This window comes from Oncorhynchus masou, chromosome 3, assembly GCF_036934945.1.
Source record: "Oncorhynchus masou masou isolate Uvic2021 chromosome 3, UVic_Omas_1.1, whole genome shotgun sequence".
NCBI lineage: Eukaryota > Metazoa > Chordata > Actinopteri > Salmoniformes > Salmonidae > Oncorhynchus > Oncorhynchus masou.
In genome coordinates, this window is record NC_088214.1 from 35,419,821 (window position 1) to 35,438,585 (window position 18,765).

The following is an 18,765-nucleotide window of genomic DNA, read 5'->3' on the forward strand; positions in this document are numbered from 1 at the left end:
AATAAATGATGGTTAAAAGGTGATAAGCACACAGTAATGAGCAGTCACTACCATCATGTTTTTTTTATTGTTTTCTTCTGTTAGACAATATTTGGCTTTGTAATAATTGCAAGGTCATATTTCATAATGTATTTTATTTTATTGAAATCAAAAACCTTGGTAAATTGTTTTTAACTGAATCAACCTCAAATAGCACTAATTCAAAACAATATTAATGACTGGAGATTTGATGCCGATTCAAACTCTATTTTCCACGTTTTTAAAACAAGACATTCTCCCCTTTGATCAAAACCATGAAAAAGAGCAATCTATCAAATCCAACCACTATTGTACTCTAACTGTTCCCTACTTCAAAACACAGGATTGAGGGATAAATTGTTCAGTGTCATCCGTCAGCCCAGAAACTGTATCTGTTTAGACGAAGAGGCAAACACCTTAAAAAGTAGTTGTGATTTAAAATTCCCTCTGAGATCCTAAGCAGCCCTCATTCCTTTCTCACAGTTCACACCCTCTGCTGCCAAACCCTGAAGTACTGTAGCTAGCTAGGCCTAGCGCTGTTGGCCAACGGAGCATCATCCCAGATGTTCCTTCCTTGCTTCAGTGTTTTCACTGCTACAGTGTTTTTCCACTCAACACTGAGGCCAACAGGCAGCTACCAGGCAAGCAGCAAGGTAGCAGCATGCTTCTGCAGAAGAAGAAAAAGCAAAGACCTCAAATTCTCCTGGTGTGTTTAGGCTAATGTCAGAACAGAGGACAAACACCAGTGGACTAAGTTTGTCACTCACTGGTGATGAGGATGACATTTTTCCACTGTTAGACACTGAGGCTGGTTGGAAGTTCTCCTTTTAGCCAGCCGAGTTCTCTTACATTTGGGATGCATTTGCTTTCATCTGAGACAGTGTTCTATCTATGGCAAGGGAAGGCTTTCCTGTCAATCTGTAACCGTAAACTGGTATTTGTACCATAAGCTGGTATCGCTGACAGAGCAATACACTGATCGCCCACTGAGTCAAGAAGAAGGGATTTTCAAACAGGCCCACCTTTCTGCATCTGCTGGTGTTAGTAAACAAACAGATAGATAATGTATCCCAACTGTGACTATCGCCGCTAAGAACAGGATGGATTTAACTGTGACAAGGAAAGCTGTTATGAACAGAGTAGAATGCTACTGATTAAAAGTTAGTTCTGCGTTTGGTTAGGATTTGATCAGGTAGGCCTACTATCTTCTACCTTTTTTAGAGTTTAGAACAGGGAACAGAGGAAGCCAACCATTCTGGGGAGCCATACGGTGCATGTAGTGCAACCTCCTTTGTTCCAGAACACTAAACACCTGACTCAACTAGTTGTGGTTTTGAACCAGTTCTGTCAAGACCATGAATAGTTGAATCAGGTGCTACGGTGAAACCAAAAACTTGAATTTCCAAAAGGATCACTGCCTTGCTCGGTTCTAAAACAGTCATAAGTCACAGTAACCTTTAGCCTACATTGTCTAATTGTACACTGGAAAATCATTACGACCAAGATTATATTTAGCCTAGATTAAGCGATCACAGTGGCCTGCTGGTTAGGGAAGGGTCAGTGTAGGCCTAACCACCTGAATGGCAGACCCTCCGACAACTAGGCTTACTGTTGTGTGTAGCAAAACAGCAGAGAGTCAAAGTAGCTAAAGTTAAGCAATAACCTATCAGATGGAGTGCCCCAAGGGTGAGTCCTAGGGCCAGTTTCATTATCCCCACTGCTAAAAGTCATGGTCATTCAATAATGTTTGGGGATACAGATCCCGGACCTGCTTTTCTACATCAAGGACATTATTCAGCCACCTTATTTCTCCCATGACTCCCACTGTCCGGGACTGTTTTTGTGGAGGTGGGGTCAAGAAGGAGAGGGGAGTGCTACTCTCCACTCTGTTTTCCTCCTGTGCCATAATTAACACCAATGACACAGCATTCTGTGAGATGTTAGGGATGGGGATGAGGTGGGGTGAGATGTAGTCAGGCGGGTTAGCGACTCAAGGTGAGGCAGCGTGTGTGTGCGTGTGTGGGGGCGTCTGCCAGGAACCCTGTTTATAAATAGCCCTGCCTACATTGCTGCATCGTGGGATGCTGAGGCAAATTGTGTGGAGGCTGTGCTCTTTGCAGTGTGTGAGATAATCTGCTGTTTCTTATGAGGGAAGAAGAACAGATATGAGGCAATGCCACCATACTGTTACAAAATTTAGAGAACAGATTTGAAAAAGCTTTAGCCTACTTAATTTGCATCAAAATTGAAAAAGTATTTCTTATTAGGCTTATTTGTCAACAAAATAGCCCATACCGCTATTTTACTCTCTTGATTTAATTGCATTCTCTCAAAAGTCCTCCATGTCAAGTAAAATAAGTTATGCTTAATTATAAACTAGGTGGTTCGAGCCCTGAATGCTGATTGGCTGACAGCCGTGGTATATCAGAGACTGTATACCATGGGTATGACAAAACATGTATTTTTACTGCTCTAGTCGTGTTGGTAACCAGTTTATAATAGCAATAAGGCACCTCTGGGGTTTGTGGTATATGGCCAATATACAACGGTAAAGGGCTGTTCTTTAGCGCGACGCAACGCGGAGTGCCTGAATAGAGCACTTAGCCATGGTAGCCGTGGTATCCCTGCTTCTTGACTCAGTGGGGGATCAGTGTATTGCTCTGTCAGCAATACCAGCTCCACCCCCTCGTGCCTTATTGCTTAATTAGAATATACCATTGTAAAATATTACATATATTTTTGAATTGCAAATACCAACTTCAAAATAAGTTCTAACATGCAGTACCAGTCAAAGGTTTGGACACACCTACTCTTTCAAGGGTTTTTCTTTATTTGTACTATTTTATACATTGTAGAATAATAGTGAATACATCAACTATGTAATTTCACAAAGTTTGATCTCTGTGTGTCTGGTTCCCACCGTGAAGCATGGAGGAGGTGTGATGGTGTGGGGGTGCTTTGCTGGTGACACTGTCAGTGATTTATGTAGAATTCAAGGCACACTTAACCTTGATGGCTACCACAGCACTCTGCAGCGATACGCCATCCCATCTGGTTTGCGCTTAGTGGGACTATCATTTGTATTTCAAAAGGACAATGACCCAACACACCTCTAGGCTGTGTAAGGGCTATTTGACCAAGATGGAGAGTGATGGAGTGCTGCATCAGATGACCTGGCCTCCACAATCACCTGACCTCAACCCAATTGAGATGGTTTGGGATGAGTTGGACAGCAGAGTAAAGGAAAAGCATCCAACAAGTGATCAGCATATGTGGGAACTCATTTAACATTGTTGGAAAAGCATTCCAGGTGAAGCTGGTTGAGAAAGCCAAGTGTGTGCAAAGCTGTCATCAAGGCAAAGGGTGGCTACTTTGAAGAATGTGAAATATATTTGGTTTTTGTTTAACACTTTTTTGGTTATTACATGATTCCATGTGTTATTTCATAGTTTTGATGTTTTCACTATTATTCTACAATGTAGAAAATAGTCAAAATAAAGAAAAATCCTGGAATGAGTAGGTGTGTCCAAACTTTTGACTGGTACTGTATATACAGTGCATTCGGAAAGTATTCAGACCTCTAGACTTTTTCCACATTTTGTTACGTTACAGCCTTATTCTAAGATGGATTCAATTGTTTTTTCATCAATCTACACAATACCCCATAATGACAAAGCAAAAACTGTTTTTTTTTAATGTTGCACATGTATATAAATGTAAGTATTCAGACCCTTTACTCAGTATTTTGTAGAAGCACCTTTGGCAGCGATTACAATCTTGAGTGTTTTTGGGTATGACGCTACAAGCTTGGCACACCTGTTATTGTGGAATGTCTCCCATTCTTCTCTGCAGATCCTCTCAAGCTCTGTCAGATTGGATGGGGAGAGTCGCTGCACAGCTGTTTTCAGGTCTCTCCAGAGATGTTTGATGGGGTTCAAGTCCGGGCTCTGGCCAAATGCCAAGACGTGATGCTTGGCATTCAGGCCAAAGAGTTCATCTTGTCTCATTGTCTTAGGTGCCTTTTGGCAAACCCCAAGCAGGCTGTCATATGCCTTTTTACTGAGAAATGTCTTCCATCTGGCCACTCTACCATAAACGCCTGATTGATGGAGTGCTGCAGCGGTGGTTGTACTTCTGGAATACTGGCCTATTTCCATAGAGGAACTCTGGAGCTCTGTCAGAGTGATCATCAGGTTCTTGGTCACCTCCCTGACCAAGGTTCTTCTCCCCCGATTGCTCATTTTGGCCTGGCGGCCAGCTCTAGGAAGAGTTTTGGTGGATCCAAACTGCTTCCAAGAAGGATGAACACCACTGTGTTCTTGGGGACCTTCAATGCTGCAGAATTGCTTTGGCACCCTTCCCCACATCTGTGCCTCAACACAATTCTGTCTTGGAGCTCTACAGACAATCCCTTCGACCCAATGTCTTGGTTTTTGCTCTGACATGCACTGTCAACTGTGAGACCTTATATAGACTGGTGTGTGCCTTTCCTGTCCAATCATGTCCAATCAATTGAATTGAATTTACCACAGATGGACTCCAATCAAGTTGTAGAAACATCTCAAGAATGATCTATGGAAACAGGTTGCACCTGAGCTCAATTTTGAGTCTGAATAGTTATGTAAATAAGGTACCTATTTCTTTATACATTTTCTAAAATGTCTAAAAACCTGTTTTGGGTTTGTCATTATGGGGTATTGTGTGTAGATTGATGAGGATTTTTTTAAATTGAATACATTTTAGAATAAGTATAATGTAACAAAATATGGAAAGGTCAAGGGGTCTGATTACTTTCCGAATGCATTGTATTCTGTATGTGTATATACACTGAGTATATCAAGTTGCACCCATCCTAAGATTGAGTTGCATCCATGCTGGCCCATGTTGGTGGCCCATGTTGACTCCAATGTTTCCCACAGTTGTGTGAAGTTACCTGGATGTCCTTTGGGTAGTGGAGCCCGTTGCGGAGTTGCAGCGATGAGACAAGATTGAAAAAGGGGGTAAAATACAAAAAAATAACAAATCTCCAGCATTGCAGTTCTTGACACACTCAAACCGGTGCGCCGTGCACCTACTACCATACCCCGTTCAAAGGCACTTAAATCTTTTCTCTTGCCCATTCACCCTCTGATTGAGACACACGCAATCCATGTCTCAGTTGTCTCAAGGCTTAAAAATCATTCTTTAACCTGTCTCCTCCCCTTCATCTACACTGATGGATTTATCAGGTGACATCAATAAGGGATCATAGCTTTCATCTCGGCAGGCTGTTGTGGAAAGAGCAGGTGTTCTTAATGTTTTGTACACTTAATGTATAGCGCCATGTCATCATGGAATGCTCTGCCACCAGAGGTTACTCAGGCAAAAAGTTTAGCTTTAAAAAACAGATAAACATATTGTATCAGAGCGCCTCTCATCTTTCTAAAGATCTAATTTAACTGCACTGTATATAAGAATGAATATTTATATACGATTGTTTGTAAATAGTATTTTTGCCGTCTCTTGGCGTCTTTTCAATAGATATCTCTTATTTGTTCTGTACTCATGTATTCCTGTATTTGTACGTTTCATGTGGACCCCAGGAAGAGTGGCTGTGCAGTAGCTAATGGGTATCCTAATAAACATAACTACGCTGTGACTGTTTCACTCAATGTTCCAGATGTAGATTCTCAAGAGTAGAGCACTAAGTACACAGTGTACTCTTTCACAGGCTATGTCTCCTCTCTTCCAGCGGGGTATGCAACTGAAGTCCTCGAGGGCCTCCTTGCATGGTGCTAGCACACTCTTTTTCCCCTCCAGCCCAGCACACTAGTTCCCCTGTTTTTCTGCAGTGCAGAACGATTGTGATTTCAGATAATCTCTCTTTTTATAGACCTGTGATTGAGGCCTATCACTCAGCTTTGAAATGTGACAGGCTTTCAGAATGTCACACGCAAGCCATAGCACCTATCCACAACATTCCCTGTGAAATGTGTTGTCTAACTTGATTTCTGAAATGCTTCTGGTGAGAGAGTGGAGCTTTTCGTCTTCCTTTTGGAGTTTGATGTATCTCTGTGTTCCCTGCATCTAGACAGCTCGCAGCGCTAGTGTCTGATCGGTCTGCACAAGTGCTACTCACACAGCGAGAGCATCTGCATCTAGGAGAGTGGTTGATGGACTATGTCACTGAACCTGACTAGACTGAGTTGTGATAATGAAGACACAGTAGTTGTATATCACAGAGTTTCTAAACCCAGAGGTGCAACTTCGCAAGACTTCCGGGAACGCTTGCGAAGCAGACCAAAACAGACCAGGTTAGGGAAGTCAATGAGAGAAGTGAAACGTTCCTTTAGTTGTTCATTTTCTCAACCTAGATTCCAGCCAATGTCTTAAGTAGTTGAACATGTTATTACTCCAACCTCTTGGAAGTGACAAACTGACACGTTTTCATTTTCGTCAAAAACAATGTTATATCGAAGGAGTGGCTTTGATTTGACGACCTACACATGCGTAGGTTGGCACGAAACGACCGTTAGACCCGATGGCATGTTTCTGCGGATGAACGCAGCTAGTCATCGTCACCATGACAGCACCTACCAGCGTGACCAGGGATTTCTATTGGAGAAGCAGTTTCTTTCGCTCTTCATATTGTCTTTGGTTGTACCCATAGACCTATGAGTTTCTTAGATTTCGTTAGTGATAGTTTACTCAGTTTGTCCGATTGATTTTTCAGACCTCATGGTCTAATGACATGAGTCCATGTCCCACACCATCTGTTGAGTCGCCTAAATTAAAAACTATTCTACTACTTGCTGTTTTAGAGCTGGAGTATTCCTCTAGTACAATATAGCCTATGTGTCACCTAAGAGTGTTTCCTGATCTAACCAAACGTATGTGTTATCGCAGCTGTTTCCCCTGCTGACAACCTGCAGCGGTTGGAGGACAAGGGGGACTCAGAGTTGGCCAATGGACCAGAGTCTGCCAACACCTGAGCTCTGAACAGGTGAGCCCCATCATCATCTCAGTGTCCATGCCTACACACCTGATTCAACTGAGTCTAGCCAGCCGGCCTGCCAGCCCCTGCTGGTATGCAGCGGCACCATTCTCCCTCAAACTAGACTACTTCATCTTAGTCCATCTATTGGACCAGATCTATCAATTACAAAATTATCTTTGTGTAGGGCAGACACAATATAGACTACCTTTTGTGATTTGGTAGGCTTGTTAGGGCTAGGCCTATATTACTATATAGCCTATCTACAGTGCAGTCTGCTTCCTAGTGCTGATTAGGCTATGCGTTGTACAGCAGCTATAAAACATTGTTAATTAGTGTGTCTTAGAGGGTGTATTCATGCAGTAGAAGACCTACCATGTCCGCTCATCTTGATGATATTGGAATGGGACTTGCGTAGACACTCTTACTGACAGTTGTGGCTGCTTTGCGTTGTGTATTGTTGTCGCCACCTCCTTGCCCTTTTGTGCTGTTGTCAGTGCCCAATAATGTTTGTGCTGCTGCCATGTTGTTGTCATGTGTTGCTGCCATGCTATGTTGTTGTCTTAGGTCTCTCTTTATGTAGTGTTGTGGTGTCTCTCTTGTCGTGATGTGTGTTTTGTCCTATATTATAATTTATTTTTAAATCCCAGCCCCCGTCCCCGCAGGAGGCCTTTTCTCTTTTGGTAGGCCGTCATTGTAAATAAGAATTTGTTCTTAACTGACTTGCCTAGTTAAATAAAATATAAAATAATTGTGTTCAAATTAGTCTGTCTTTATGGCTTAAAATCAGTATGGATAAGCAAGGGACTATCTAGGCTATCGACTCCATTATACGCTCTTACAACGTGGTGAGTGACAGAATACGATATCTCTCAATGCTTTTCCAGAAGAGTGGTCCGCCATAACAAGTGCAGAATTAGCCAACGGGGGCAGTAAAGTTTAAGCAATGCACTGTTTGATTCCATTAGTCTTACACCGACTAGTCTCTGCATTCACCCAGACCAGTTTGAGTAAATGAACATTACTGCTGGCGTGAATAAAGCTGTCCAAGGTGATGTGCTGGCAGCATGCAGCGTTGTAAAGAAGTGTCTGTGCTGAACAAACTGTCCCAAAACAGCCTCTTCCCCTGCCATCCCATTAGCAATATCTGTCAGTAGCTGTTAGGCCTGCTGATGGTGGGATCACATTCACCTAGTGTGTGTGTGTGTGTGTGTGTGTGTGTGTGTGTGTGTGTGTGTGTGTGTGTGTGTGTTTGTGCGTGCAAGAAGTAGAGAGGAGAGGGAGAGATGGTCAGAATTCATTTAGGATAGAGAGGGTCGTCAAATCACCCAGGGTGAGAGTACACATAACCCCACTACACACAGACAGTACACGTATTAAAAAGTCCTATGTCCTGATACTGAAGACCTACAGGGTGTGTAGGCTTTGGTTTTACACTCCTAGAAAAAAGGGTTCCAAAGGGGTTCTTCCATGTAGGACCCTCTGTGGAAAGGGTTCTACGTGGAACCAAAAATGGTTCTTCAAAGGGTTCTCCTATTGGGACAGCCCTTTTTGGTTCTAGATAGAAATAAAGGTGCTAAGAGTGTAGCCCACCTCTAACACTGCTGATAAATCTAATCAAGGTCTTGTTGACTTTATGCATGCTATATAAAGCCTTTGTAAGTTAGTTTTAAAGTGGGACCAAGCCTCAACACCCTGTGGGACTAGGAGTGACAATGTTATCCATCAACTTGGTGTAGTACACAGTATTGTGGACGATAGTCTCACTACTTTGCCACATGAGACTCAGTTTAAAGTGGGTCACCGCGTGTGGCGTGGGTGTGTGAGCGTATGTGTTATTTCCATAGAGACTGTGGTGCGTGTGTATTTGTCTCTCTGTCTCTCTAGGAAACCCTGTCTGTCTACCCTTTTACATCTGTTTGCCTCGGACCACAGATGATTCATTCATAGCTTTACCTCCTTCTGTACCATCAACATCGATTATCTCAACATCCAAAATAAGTAACATAGGACTGCTAGTAGTCGTATCAGCACAAATATGCTTTAATGGAAACGCTGGCACATTTCACGGAACGTTTTTAGCCTGCATTCGCTCCGTTCTTCCAACGAGCATCAAATTAAACGGACTGAGATTCCTCTATTTGCTAAAAATAGCAGAAGACAGGAAAAAGTATTTTCCTGTTGTAAGATTTAACTGAAATTCTAAACAGTTTTCAGACTGGATGGTTGAACATTTATTTACGCTGCGGGGACGGCCAAGATGTAACGGGATAGCTGTACAAGAACAACAGATCTATTACAGATCTATTTTTGTGTCTGTTGACCGAGGACACAAAGTCCTGGCTGCCGTCAATATCTCCTCAGAGCGATAGAGATCATCCAAAGTCTTGTATTGAGATTGAAAAGTATTGACATAACCGTCACTGCAATATTTTCAGGGGAAATAAAGCCATTTTCTATTCTACCCACAAAAATCTACCATAGACCCCCCCCATCCCCCATTCCTAAATTACCTTTCTGGGCCTGGAGCCAAGAAATAGCAACCCTCCCCCTTTAAAAAAACAGTCCCCCTTAACCACACTGAGATGAGAAACCTGGGAATGACAGTTCTGTTTCCTGTGGTAACAACATCTGCATGTGAACTTCAAATAAGTTGTAGCTGGATTGAACCATGTTCCCAAGAACCACACACAGAGGTGATGGGAGATGGGGTCTTACCTCTGTCAGCAGTCCAGTGAAGCAGTGCCAGCACATATTCAATAAAACCCGGTATCTGGAAGGAAGGCTTGCATAAATCTGTAAACATTTTGGGGAAATAAGGACACATGTTTTGGGTCACAGGGTGTCTTTTGCATTCAAGTGAATTGAAATGACTTTAAAATGACATGATAATCTGGACCGTATTTTGGCCCACCATCTCCGCTGTCTGTTGCCGATTTGTGTACAAGACATTGACAGATGGTTAGGGTTCGGAAACCCTATTAAAATTCAACCACCAGTTGAATGACTCAACACAGAGACTGTCATTATGTGGGGGTAGGGCTGGGTGGTATACCGTATTTTACTATATGCACATCTGAAGGTACAGACACATGAATGCGCACACATTGTTGTATGGTGGTATTGAACATGTTGTGTTGTGGATATGTGGTGGTGTAGGGATGTTATATGATGTACTGTTTTATCTTTAGCTCATTCAGTGCAAACATAGTTCACTGTTTTATATGTTGTTTTATAGGTAATGTGGATGCTTTGGTGTGTTTGGACCCCAGGAAGAGTAGCTATTCGGGATTGTTAATAAATACAAAATATACGGGTATTGATGCACGGACCGGTTTGGGTTTTTACTTTACCTTCTAAAACGGTATTTGAATGTTTGGTTTGTTAAATGTGATATGCCGTGTGTAAACATCCATTTCTATAGTTTACTCCGCTACTTGAATCATCTCTCTCTGCTCTCTCTCCATGCATTTTTCCCACACGAGCTAGCCCCGCCCCCTCACTCAAGGAGCACATTTATTGTTGCTCGACCATGAGACACTTGCATTCAGTCTGCATGGTCAATGCAGCACATGCAACAATGTTGATGACAATGATGCTGCTTCCATTTTGCTTCTTAATATAAATCCACTTGTGTTCTGTAATTACACCATTAGTTTGTTTCTCTTATATCTGCAAACAGCTAGTTTGTCTTTTCTTATCTAGTTGTGGCTAAGTCATGTTAGTCAGAGCAAATGTAGCTAGCTATACAGCCTGATACCAGTAACGGTGTAGGCCTAAATCAGCATGTTTGTGCAACAGTGTCTTCTAATTCAAAGAGGAATTGGGAATGCATGAAAATGTTAGCAACATGGAGTAGCTAAGAGAAGCATTTAATATTGACAAAGATTATAGGGTCCGCAAGGAAACACTGACCAACACTTTGGTTACTACCCTGTCGTAGTAACTCCTCCCTGGCATTTTCATTCGTTATCATGTCCAACAATACTGTATTCAAAGTAACCGCTTATATTCTAACTATAGAATTAGAATAATCATTATTTTTCCACGATTACAACAGTTCACCCAAGTGTTTTGACCTAAATCGCAAGTCAAATGGCAATTGCAACATTTGGTTAAAAATAAGGCCTAGATTGTTTGCCAGTATCGTGCAGCCCTACTTGGCCGTGTGAAAATCATCTCAAATGAGTGCAGGAAATGCAAACATTTATGAAAATGCAAAAAATAAAAAATAATTGTTGAAGTATAATTGAACAGTATAAAACGATCAGAATGCAGAGAAACCTATTAACCTCTATTATTAAAAACATAACAGATTTGCAAACATCTGAGTCTTGAGAATTAGCGATCGCAAAACATTTGTCTAACCCCTTGCGCCTTAAAGCTGACCGTACGCTTTATTATCAAGCCAAAGTGATTGAGGAAGGTGCTTTAGCTCGTTGGAGTATAATTGAGTAGCCTAGTAGTAACGTTGTGTACTTCCGTTGTAGTCTGCAGCCACCAGGCCTCCCTTGCTTTGAAATTAGTTAGGATTTTGCATTCCGTACTTCCCTGTGCATGATGCGTTAGTCCTGCAGCTATATTGGATGAAAGTCTTACTCTGTCTCACTTCGTCACAACAATAACATGATTTAAATTAACATGGGCCTCTAGCCATATAAGTCCAGTCATTCCATAATGCCTGACTGCATAGTACGTAACACCCTCTTGTATGACCATCATGTGTTTGGGGCCTAGGGGTGAAAAGAGAAAAGGATTGTCTCCCAGAACCGGCATGGATTTGACCTCTTGGCTTTATGTGGGATTTTTCTATTGGCCTTTCATTTATTTTCAAGGAGGAGAATGGAATGTTAGGCTGATGCGGTTCTGAGAACGAAGGATTCCATTGGATCGAACATTCTGGGCATACCGCTCTTATGGATGTGGTCATTTTGGTCAAAGGACACTATGCATCTCTGTGTTGCGCTGTCATAATACGATCTATGGAGATTATAGGTCTGTTATAGAGATTGCCTATTAGGGAGAAAGACAGGGCACGTGGTATTCATTAGGGGGAATCGGTTTCTTCAGACATAGGAAGAGGGGGAGAGAGCCGTTTGTGTGCACGCGTCACATTTGTGTGTGGACTTATCTGATATAGGTACTTTCGCTTTGATTTACCAGAATCATGACTGTAGATAACTGACCGAAAACAATTATCATACATTCTCTAGATGCTAATTGAATGCCTGGAGAAAAGGTACTGAACTCTGTGATGACATCATGCATATACTGTACAGTACATACAACACAAATTCACTCCCCCCCCCTAAACAAGGAGAGTGTTGCAGGGCAGTCAGGGGACAAAAACCCTCCACAGCTGGTATGGGGTGAGAGGTTAACCTCTATGGGATTGTTGTCCCTAAACCGGGACGGTTGAGCTAACGTGCGCTAATGTGATTAGCATGATATTGAAAATAACAGCATACTTTCCAGGACATAGACATGTCTTATTCCATTGTGGCGGCAGGTAGCCTAGTAATTAGAGCGTTGGGCCAGTAACCAAAAGGTTGCTAGATCGAATCCCCGAGCTGACAAGGTAAAAATCTGTCGTTCTGCCCCTGAACAAGGCAGTTAACCCACTGTTCCTAGGCCGTCATTGTAAATAAGAATTTGTTCGGCAATTTGTTAGGCAAGTTTTAACTGACTTGCCTAGGATAAATAAATAAAAATATTGTTAAAAACTGCTGTCCAATTTACAATAGCTATTACAGTAAATACCATGTTATTGTTTGAGGAGAGTGCACAACAACAAAAAACGTATCACGGCGACTGGTTTGATACATTCACCTCTGAAGGTAAATTAATGAACTTACATTCAGTAGTCTTGCTCTGATATTTGTCATCCTGAGGGTCCCAGAGATAAAGATGTAGCATAGTTTTGTTTGATAAAATAACTTTTCATATTCAAATGTAGGAACTGGGTTCTAAAGTTTGAACCACTGCTGTCTCTGGCTCCACACCCCCCCTGCCCGGCCATCTAGATGTGTGAAAGTTAGTGTATAAGCTAATGATCCATGTATGACATTCCTGGGAGTGTGTAAATTTAAATTTAGTATTACCATATCATTTTTGTATGTTCTCTTTAGTTATGTACTTGAAAATGTATCAATTAACCAACTCAGCACATTTGGACAGACTTGATACAAAATATTGGCCTGTATTGCAGCGCTTCACTGGATCAATCTGAAACTTTGCACACACTGCTGCCATCTTGTGGCCAACATCTAAATTCCGCCTAAACTGCAATATTATATTATGGTCTTTCTGGGGAAAAAAGATACAAACCAAAAATATGTGTTTTCTATTATCTTTTACCAGACCTGTGTTATATTCTCCTACATTAATTTCACATTTCCACAAACTTCAAAGTGTTTCCTTTAAAATGGTATCGAGCATATGTATATCCTTGCTTCAGGTCCTGAGCTACAGGCAGTTAGAGTTGGTTATGTCATTTTAGAGGAACATTTTTTTTTTAAAGAAAAAGGGTCCGATCCTATTAAGACTAGCCTAGTAGTCAAGGGGGAGGATCATAGTCATTTGGTATATTGGGTAGAGGAGAGCCTGGCTTCGTTCACTGTTATTACTGTGTATAGTGCTGGCTCTGACCCCTCCTGCTCCTTAATTACAGTATGGGATAGTGTGTGTGACTGCAGACAGTGTGGTGGCAGATTGTAGCCTCATTGTATGAGCCCTGCCACCGACCCACCCCCTTCTAATGAGATATCAGTTGCCTGCTGTCCCACTGTTTTACATGGTCCTCTGTCTCCCGTAACATTCATAGGTCATAGTTATATATGCCTCTCTTGTGTTTACATCATAATACAGGCCATCTACAGGGTCCTGTAGATCTAAGGTCTAACCATGACCTTATCTATAGTCAAGACTTGAGGAAATTGAGCCTGACAGTGTTTCTGTTCATTCAGACGTCCTGCTATGTGTTTTCATATAGCCGGGTTTGAGGCCCCTGAATCTGTATCCAAGGCAAACCAAACAAATGTCTTTTATTGAAACGAATTTGATTGAAAAAAAAAAATGTAGGTGGGGGCAATGGGCCTATGGGCAAGGCAGGCCGCATTGCCTAATTTGGTGTATTACCTGGAGTGTCTTACCGTTAGATGATGAAATTGGGTCCCTACGGTTACCCCGTGGCCAATGGCGTGTCTCGGCTGGAGCTGTGTCGTTGCTGGATTGAGTTTTGCAAATATGTCTGTGCAGATTGCTGTGGGACTCCCCAGGCCCCTAACAATATAGTTATATTTTTAAATAGAGGGATGCGGGCTCACTTCATGTCTTTGAGTGGTTGACGGGTCAGGATATAAGCTGTAGTGGTGTGTTTCTACACCGCACGACGGGGGGAGAATTGGGAGTGAGTATTGGATGATCTATATCTAGTCTGGGACTATAGTCCCCGCCCGTCCCGTTTGGATTATTTTGATTATGAGAAAACGTGAATGATCACAATGATTTGGCTGGGTAAAATCAGAGCTATTGGATTCAGGAATTTCTATGAAAACATAATTGCTGATATGTTGGGGTGGGGATAGTCACATGTTTGCAGATTGCGATTACATTATGTTGTAGTTTATGCAGTAAAAAAAAAGTAAATTTCAGTGATTCTGAGACGGGAATAGTCAAACGGTGCCTCGGTTAATTGAAGCCCCCCCCCAAATAGTTACATTCGCCCTGGTCTAGGACCCCATCACACCATCAGTTTACAAACAAGTCCCAGGCAGGGTGAAACGTACAGGTTGCGCCTTTGAAATTAACTCATTAATCTACTCTTTAGTAAGCCAGACATTAGGGCCACCACCAGCCATGTGTTTTACGTTTTACTGAATCAGTCCAGGCGTCTGCCCCGCATCGCCCCAGACTCCCTCCCTTCCCCTCAGTAATGTATGACGTGTCGCAGGCAGCGCAACCACAAACTCGTGCGCGTGCACACACACACACAGTGGGTCCATAAAACTGCTTTGTCACTGCAATTTCCCTGTCCATTGGCCGGCACACAAACAGCCCTGTCTCTGATGCCACTGTAATTACTTTTATTTATGATCCCCCCCCACCCCCCCAACATCCTTGAGGTTCTTCGGTCTATATTTCACTCTGCACTTTCTCGATCTCTCTCTTCTGTCTCTCATTCCTTTTCTCTTGCCATTCTGTTCCTGTATCTGATCTCACTCTCGTAGTCCCTTTTCTCTCTCTGGCTCTGTGGTGGGAAAAAAACACACCACTGGTGGCTGTGTCAGCACTTTCTCGTGTGCGTGTGTATCTGAGGGAGAGCTGGAATAATCGCACTCCTCACTTTGACAGACAATAACACTTGCGATGTTAGAGCAGTATGCAGGGAAAATACATGGGAAAAGACATGGCTAACTGTATGCTTTTCTACTCAGCCTTCCCCCTTTTGACTAGGAACATATTTCCCTCTGTGTTTAAGTGTGTGTGCGTTTGCGTGTGTGTGCATGTTTGCGTCTGCATGTGTTCCTATAGGTGTGTCTATATAGTGTGCCCCTCAACAGTCAAGTACATGCATGTGTCCCAGTTCTTCATGTTGTTGCTATGACCGTGATATCACCTGATCCCCTAATACGATTGGTCTCTCTTTGTTTCAGATCTGCTGCCTCCAGTTGTGGGCGAACAAAGGAGGTGAGACGAGGTTGTTCCTTCCCACAATCCTACACTCCGGTGCCTACTGATCCGGACCACTGCTCCTGCACTCGCTCTGCCTCTCCCCACTCTCCCTCTCTCTCTCCTCCTCTTGTTTCTCTCTCTCTCTGTCGCTCCAACCTGGGGCAGGCAGGCTGTGGGGCAGTAGGAGCAGGGCAGCAGTAGGGGCTGATTGATGCTCTGTGGGGATGAGACCTGGCTGTTGAAGGCCAGTGGAGACGGCCCCCATTCTCCGCTCGCCTGGCTTCATGTGCGTGCCTGCAGGCTGCCCTACGCGCAGCAGCAGAGCCACCCCCTGCGTCAGCCACCACGGCGGCCACCCCGAGCCACCCAGACATGCCCACCGAGACCCTGACGCCGCTGGCAGATAGCAAGCCCCCCGGCCACGGGGCGGCCTTTGCCTCCACCGTCCCCCTGCGCATACTCAACAAAGGGCCCGACTACTTCCGGCGCCAGGTGGAGCCCAACCCTAAACGGCTGAGTGCTGTGGAGCGGCTGGAGGCGGACAAGTCGAAATACGTCAAGAGCCAGGAGGTCATCAACGCCAAGCAGGAGCCTGTTAAGCCCCCACTGCTGGCCAGGCCGCCTGTCTGCCCTGCCGTGGCTAAGAGAGGGGCGAATGGGGGCGGTGGTGGTGGGGTGGACCTCAAGGCATCCAACAACAACTCCAAGTCAGACACATGCACCACCACCAGCAAACGGGAGAACCTCAACCTGGAGATCCTTAAGAACCTCCTGAACAGCTCCAGCTCGACCTCTGAGGGCCACACTAAGAGCGCTACTCTAAAGCCCGGGGCCAGGAGCTGGGCCCCCCACCGCTCCATCCCCACCACAATGGACTGCTCTGAGCCCACCAGCCTCCGTTCCTTCTCCGAGTCCCTTAAGGTGCCTCCCCCTGTACCTGGCCGACGGAGCCCACAGGCAGGCAACGCCCAGGGGAGCAACTTGAACCTCAGCCGCCGCCTGTTGGAGGAGCGGGGTGAGGGCGATCGTTCACCCCTCCATGCCTCCCACAGCTCCTCCGACATTCGCAGGCTATGCAACGGTAAGCCTCTAAGGGCGGCCCGAAGTAGCAGCAGCTCCGCACCTCCCTTACCCCCCAAACCCAGCCCTAAAGTCCTTGCCCCTCTCTGCGACAACGCCCCCCAGGCCCCTGAGAGGGAAGCCAACCCCACGCCGCCCTCCTCTGCCGCTCCAGCTGAGCAGTTGGAGCTAGAGCTGGGATGCTCTGTGGCCCGCCGGCCGTCCCTGCATCGCTCCAAGTCGGACCTGAGCGACCGTTACGCACGAGCCGGTGCCGACGTGGAGCGCTTCTTTAACTACTGTGGGCTGGACCCCGAGGAGCTGGAGAGTGTGGGCGTAGAGAGCTTCGCCCGTGCCAACTCCGACATCATCTCACTCAACTTCCGCAGCGCCAGCATGATCAGCTCGGACTGCGACCAATCACGGCACACCAACGAGGATATGACGGACGAGGAGGAAGATGCGAGCGAACGCGTGCCTTACGGGATCTCGGCTGTAGAACGCAACGCCCGCGTCATCAAATGGCTGTACAGTATCAAACAGGCACGCGAGTCGCAGAAAGTATCTCATGTCTAAAAGGGAGGGAAGAAACAAACTAAAAAATATATACTATCGATGCAATGAAGGTCTTTGGACACTTGCGCACTGAATCTCTATGAATGTCAAAGTATTGATCTAGCAAGGCACCTGTGGATGGCTCTTGCGGTCGCTTTCGCGTTCAGTGTTTGTTGTCCTCTGAATCTGCATGACTCCTTTCACCCAACCCGCCAGTGCGGCCTCCAGCTAAAGCAGCAGGTTTAGGAAAAAATAGCCTTTTTCAAGATGGCTGCCGTTCAGTGCCGTCTCTTTGAGCAGCGCAGCTCTCTCTCTCATCATTTTGCTTTCTCTGTTTAGACCAGCATTATGATGCCAGCTCTTTTTAGGTGTGTCTTCTTAATGTCCTTTCGTTCTGAACAACACTAAGCCTGGAAGCCATACGGGTGTGAATGCAGCGCTTCAGTGTGTAACCAGTCTTTAGTCTGATAATTCTCTCTGATGCATCTGAGCTTTGTGTGTGGAAAAAAAACTCCCCTGAAAAAAGGACTGTGGAAGCATGGTACAGTCCAAACCTGCCTCACCCCTTTGGTACCAGGAGAGTTTGTTTGGTACATTCTAGACCCAAACCCTGCCCCATTCTTGGGGAAACCCCAGCTTAACCCCTCTCTCAGCATTACTATGGCGATAACATTCAGGCAGCATCATGAAACCATTCAGCATTACGTGGTTTTTGCATCTGTTTAGTTTGTTGTCCATAATGTTCTTATTGACAGTTGGATTTTGTGGTACTGGCTTTTCTTTAAGATGTGTGTAAATGCTGTAAGAAAATGTATATACATAATTTTTTTTAAATTGATTTTTGTCAGAGGGCGCCTGTCAAGCTAACTTACTACATTGTTCAGTCTTCTCTCTGGGCCTGACTGTGAGACTGCGTCAAACCCTGTTCATCATCAAATGTGTATGACGTTGTTATGATGACATACATGGTTCAGTATATGGGAGTTGGAACTGTTACAGTACTTAAAAATTAAGGCAATTAATTGTTTTCAATGTTAGTTATTTTGCATTATTTTAATAAATGTCTTGTTTTGCCATCTACGTTGAAAAATGTGAGTATTATTTCATTAAAATTATATTTGATGAGGAAACACTAAGCTCTGTTCATTTTCTGTACTACAATACTTATGGTTACCGTGTTATCACCCATCTAACCGCTGGAGGATCAGAAGAGTACCCATGTTAGTCAGTGTAGTCTGTTGATGTTAGCTCATAGATCAGAGGTCACCAATATCACCTTCCTTGTGCGGTCCTATAAAGCGAAAAGCTGTCAAGATGTATTTTCCATGCTTCTATGTATCGCTCCACTGACAATACAATGAACCTGAGCGAGTATGTAAAACTGAAAAAGAGTCTGTTTACAGTTACTCCTATCTCCACTGTTCATGTTCCAGGTTTAAAAGGCTGTGGGATATGGCAGGAGAGTGATTCATTGTGGGTAATGCAGT

At 44.1% G+C, this 18,765-nt stretch overlaps 1 protein-coding gene across 3 annotated transcripts in view; it reads left to right on the top strand.

The window, feature by feature from the left end:
• Positions 1-18,408, top strand: part of LOC135515319 (protein FAM110B-like) — a 45,520-nt gene extending 27,112 nt beyond the window's left edge. For 2 of the 3 annotated variants that reach the window (XM_064939009.1, XM_064939015.1), the window contains one exon: positions 15,646-18,408. In XM_064939009.1, the coding sequence (XP_064795081.1) occupies positions 16,037-17,299 (1,263 nt within the window). In that variant the 5' untranslated portion in view covers positions 15,646-16,036 and the 3' untranslated portion in view covers positions 17,300-18,408. Of the gene's footprint in view, positions 1-6,903; positions 7,001-15,645 lie in introns of all 3 variants that reach the window. The other variant, XM_064939004.1, reaches the window with a different exon arrangement.
• The last annotated feature ends 357 nt before the right edge of the window (positions 18,409-18,765 follow it).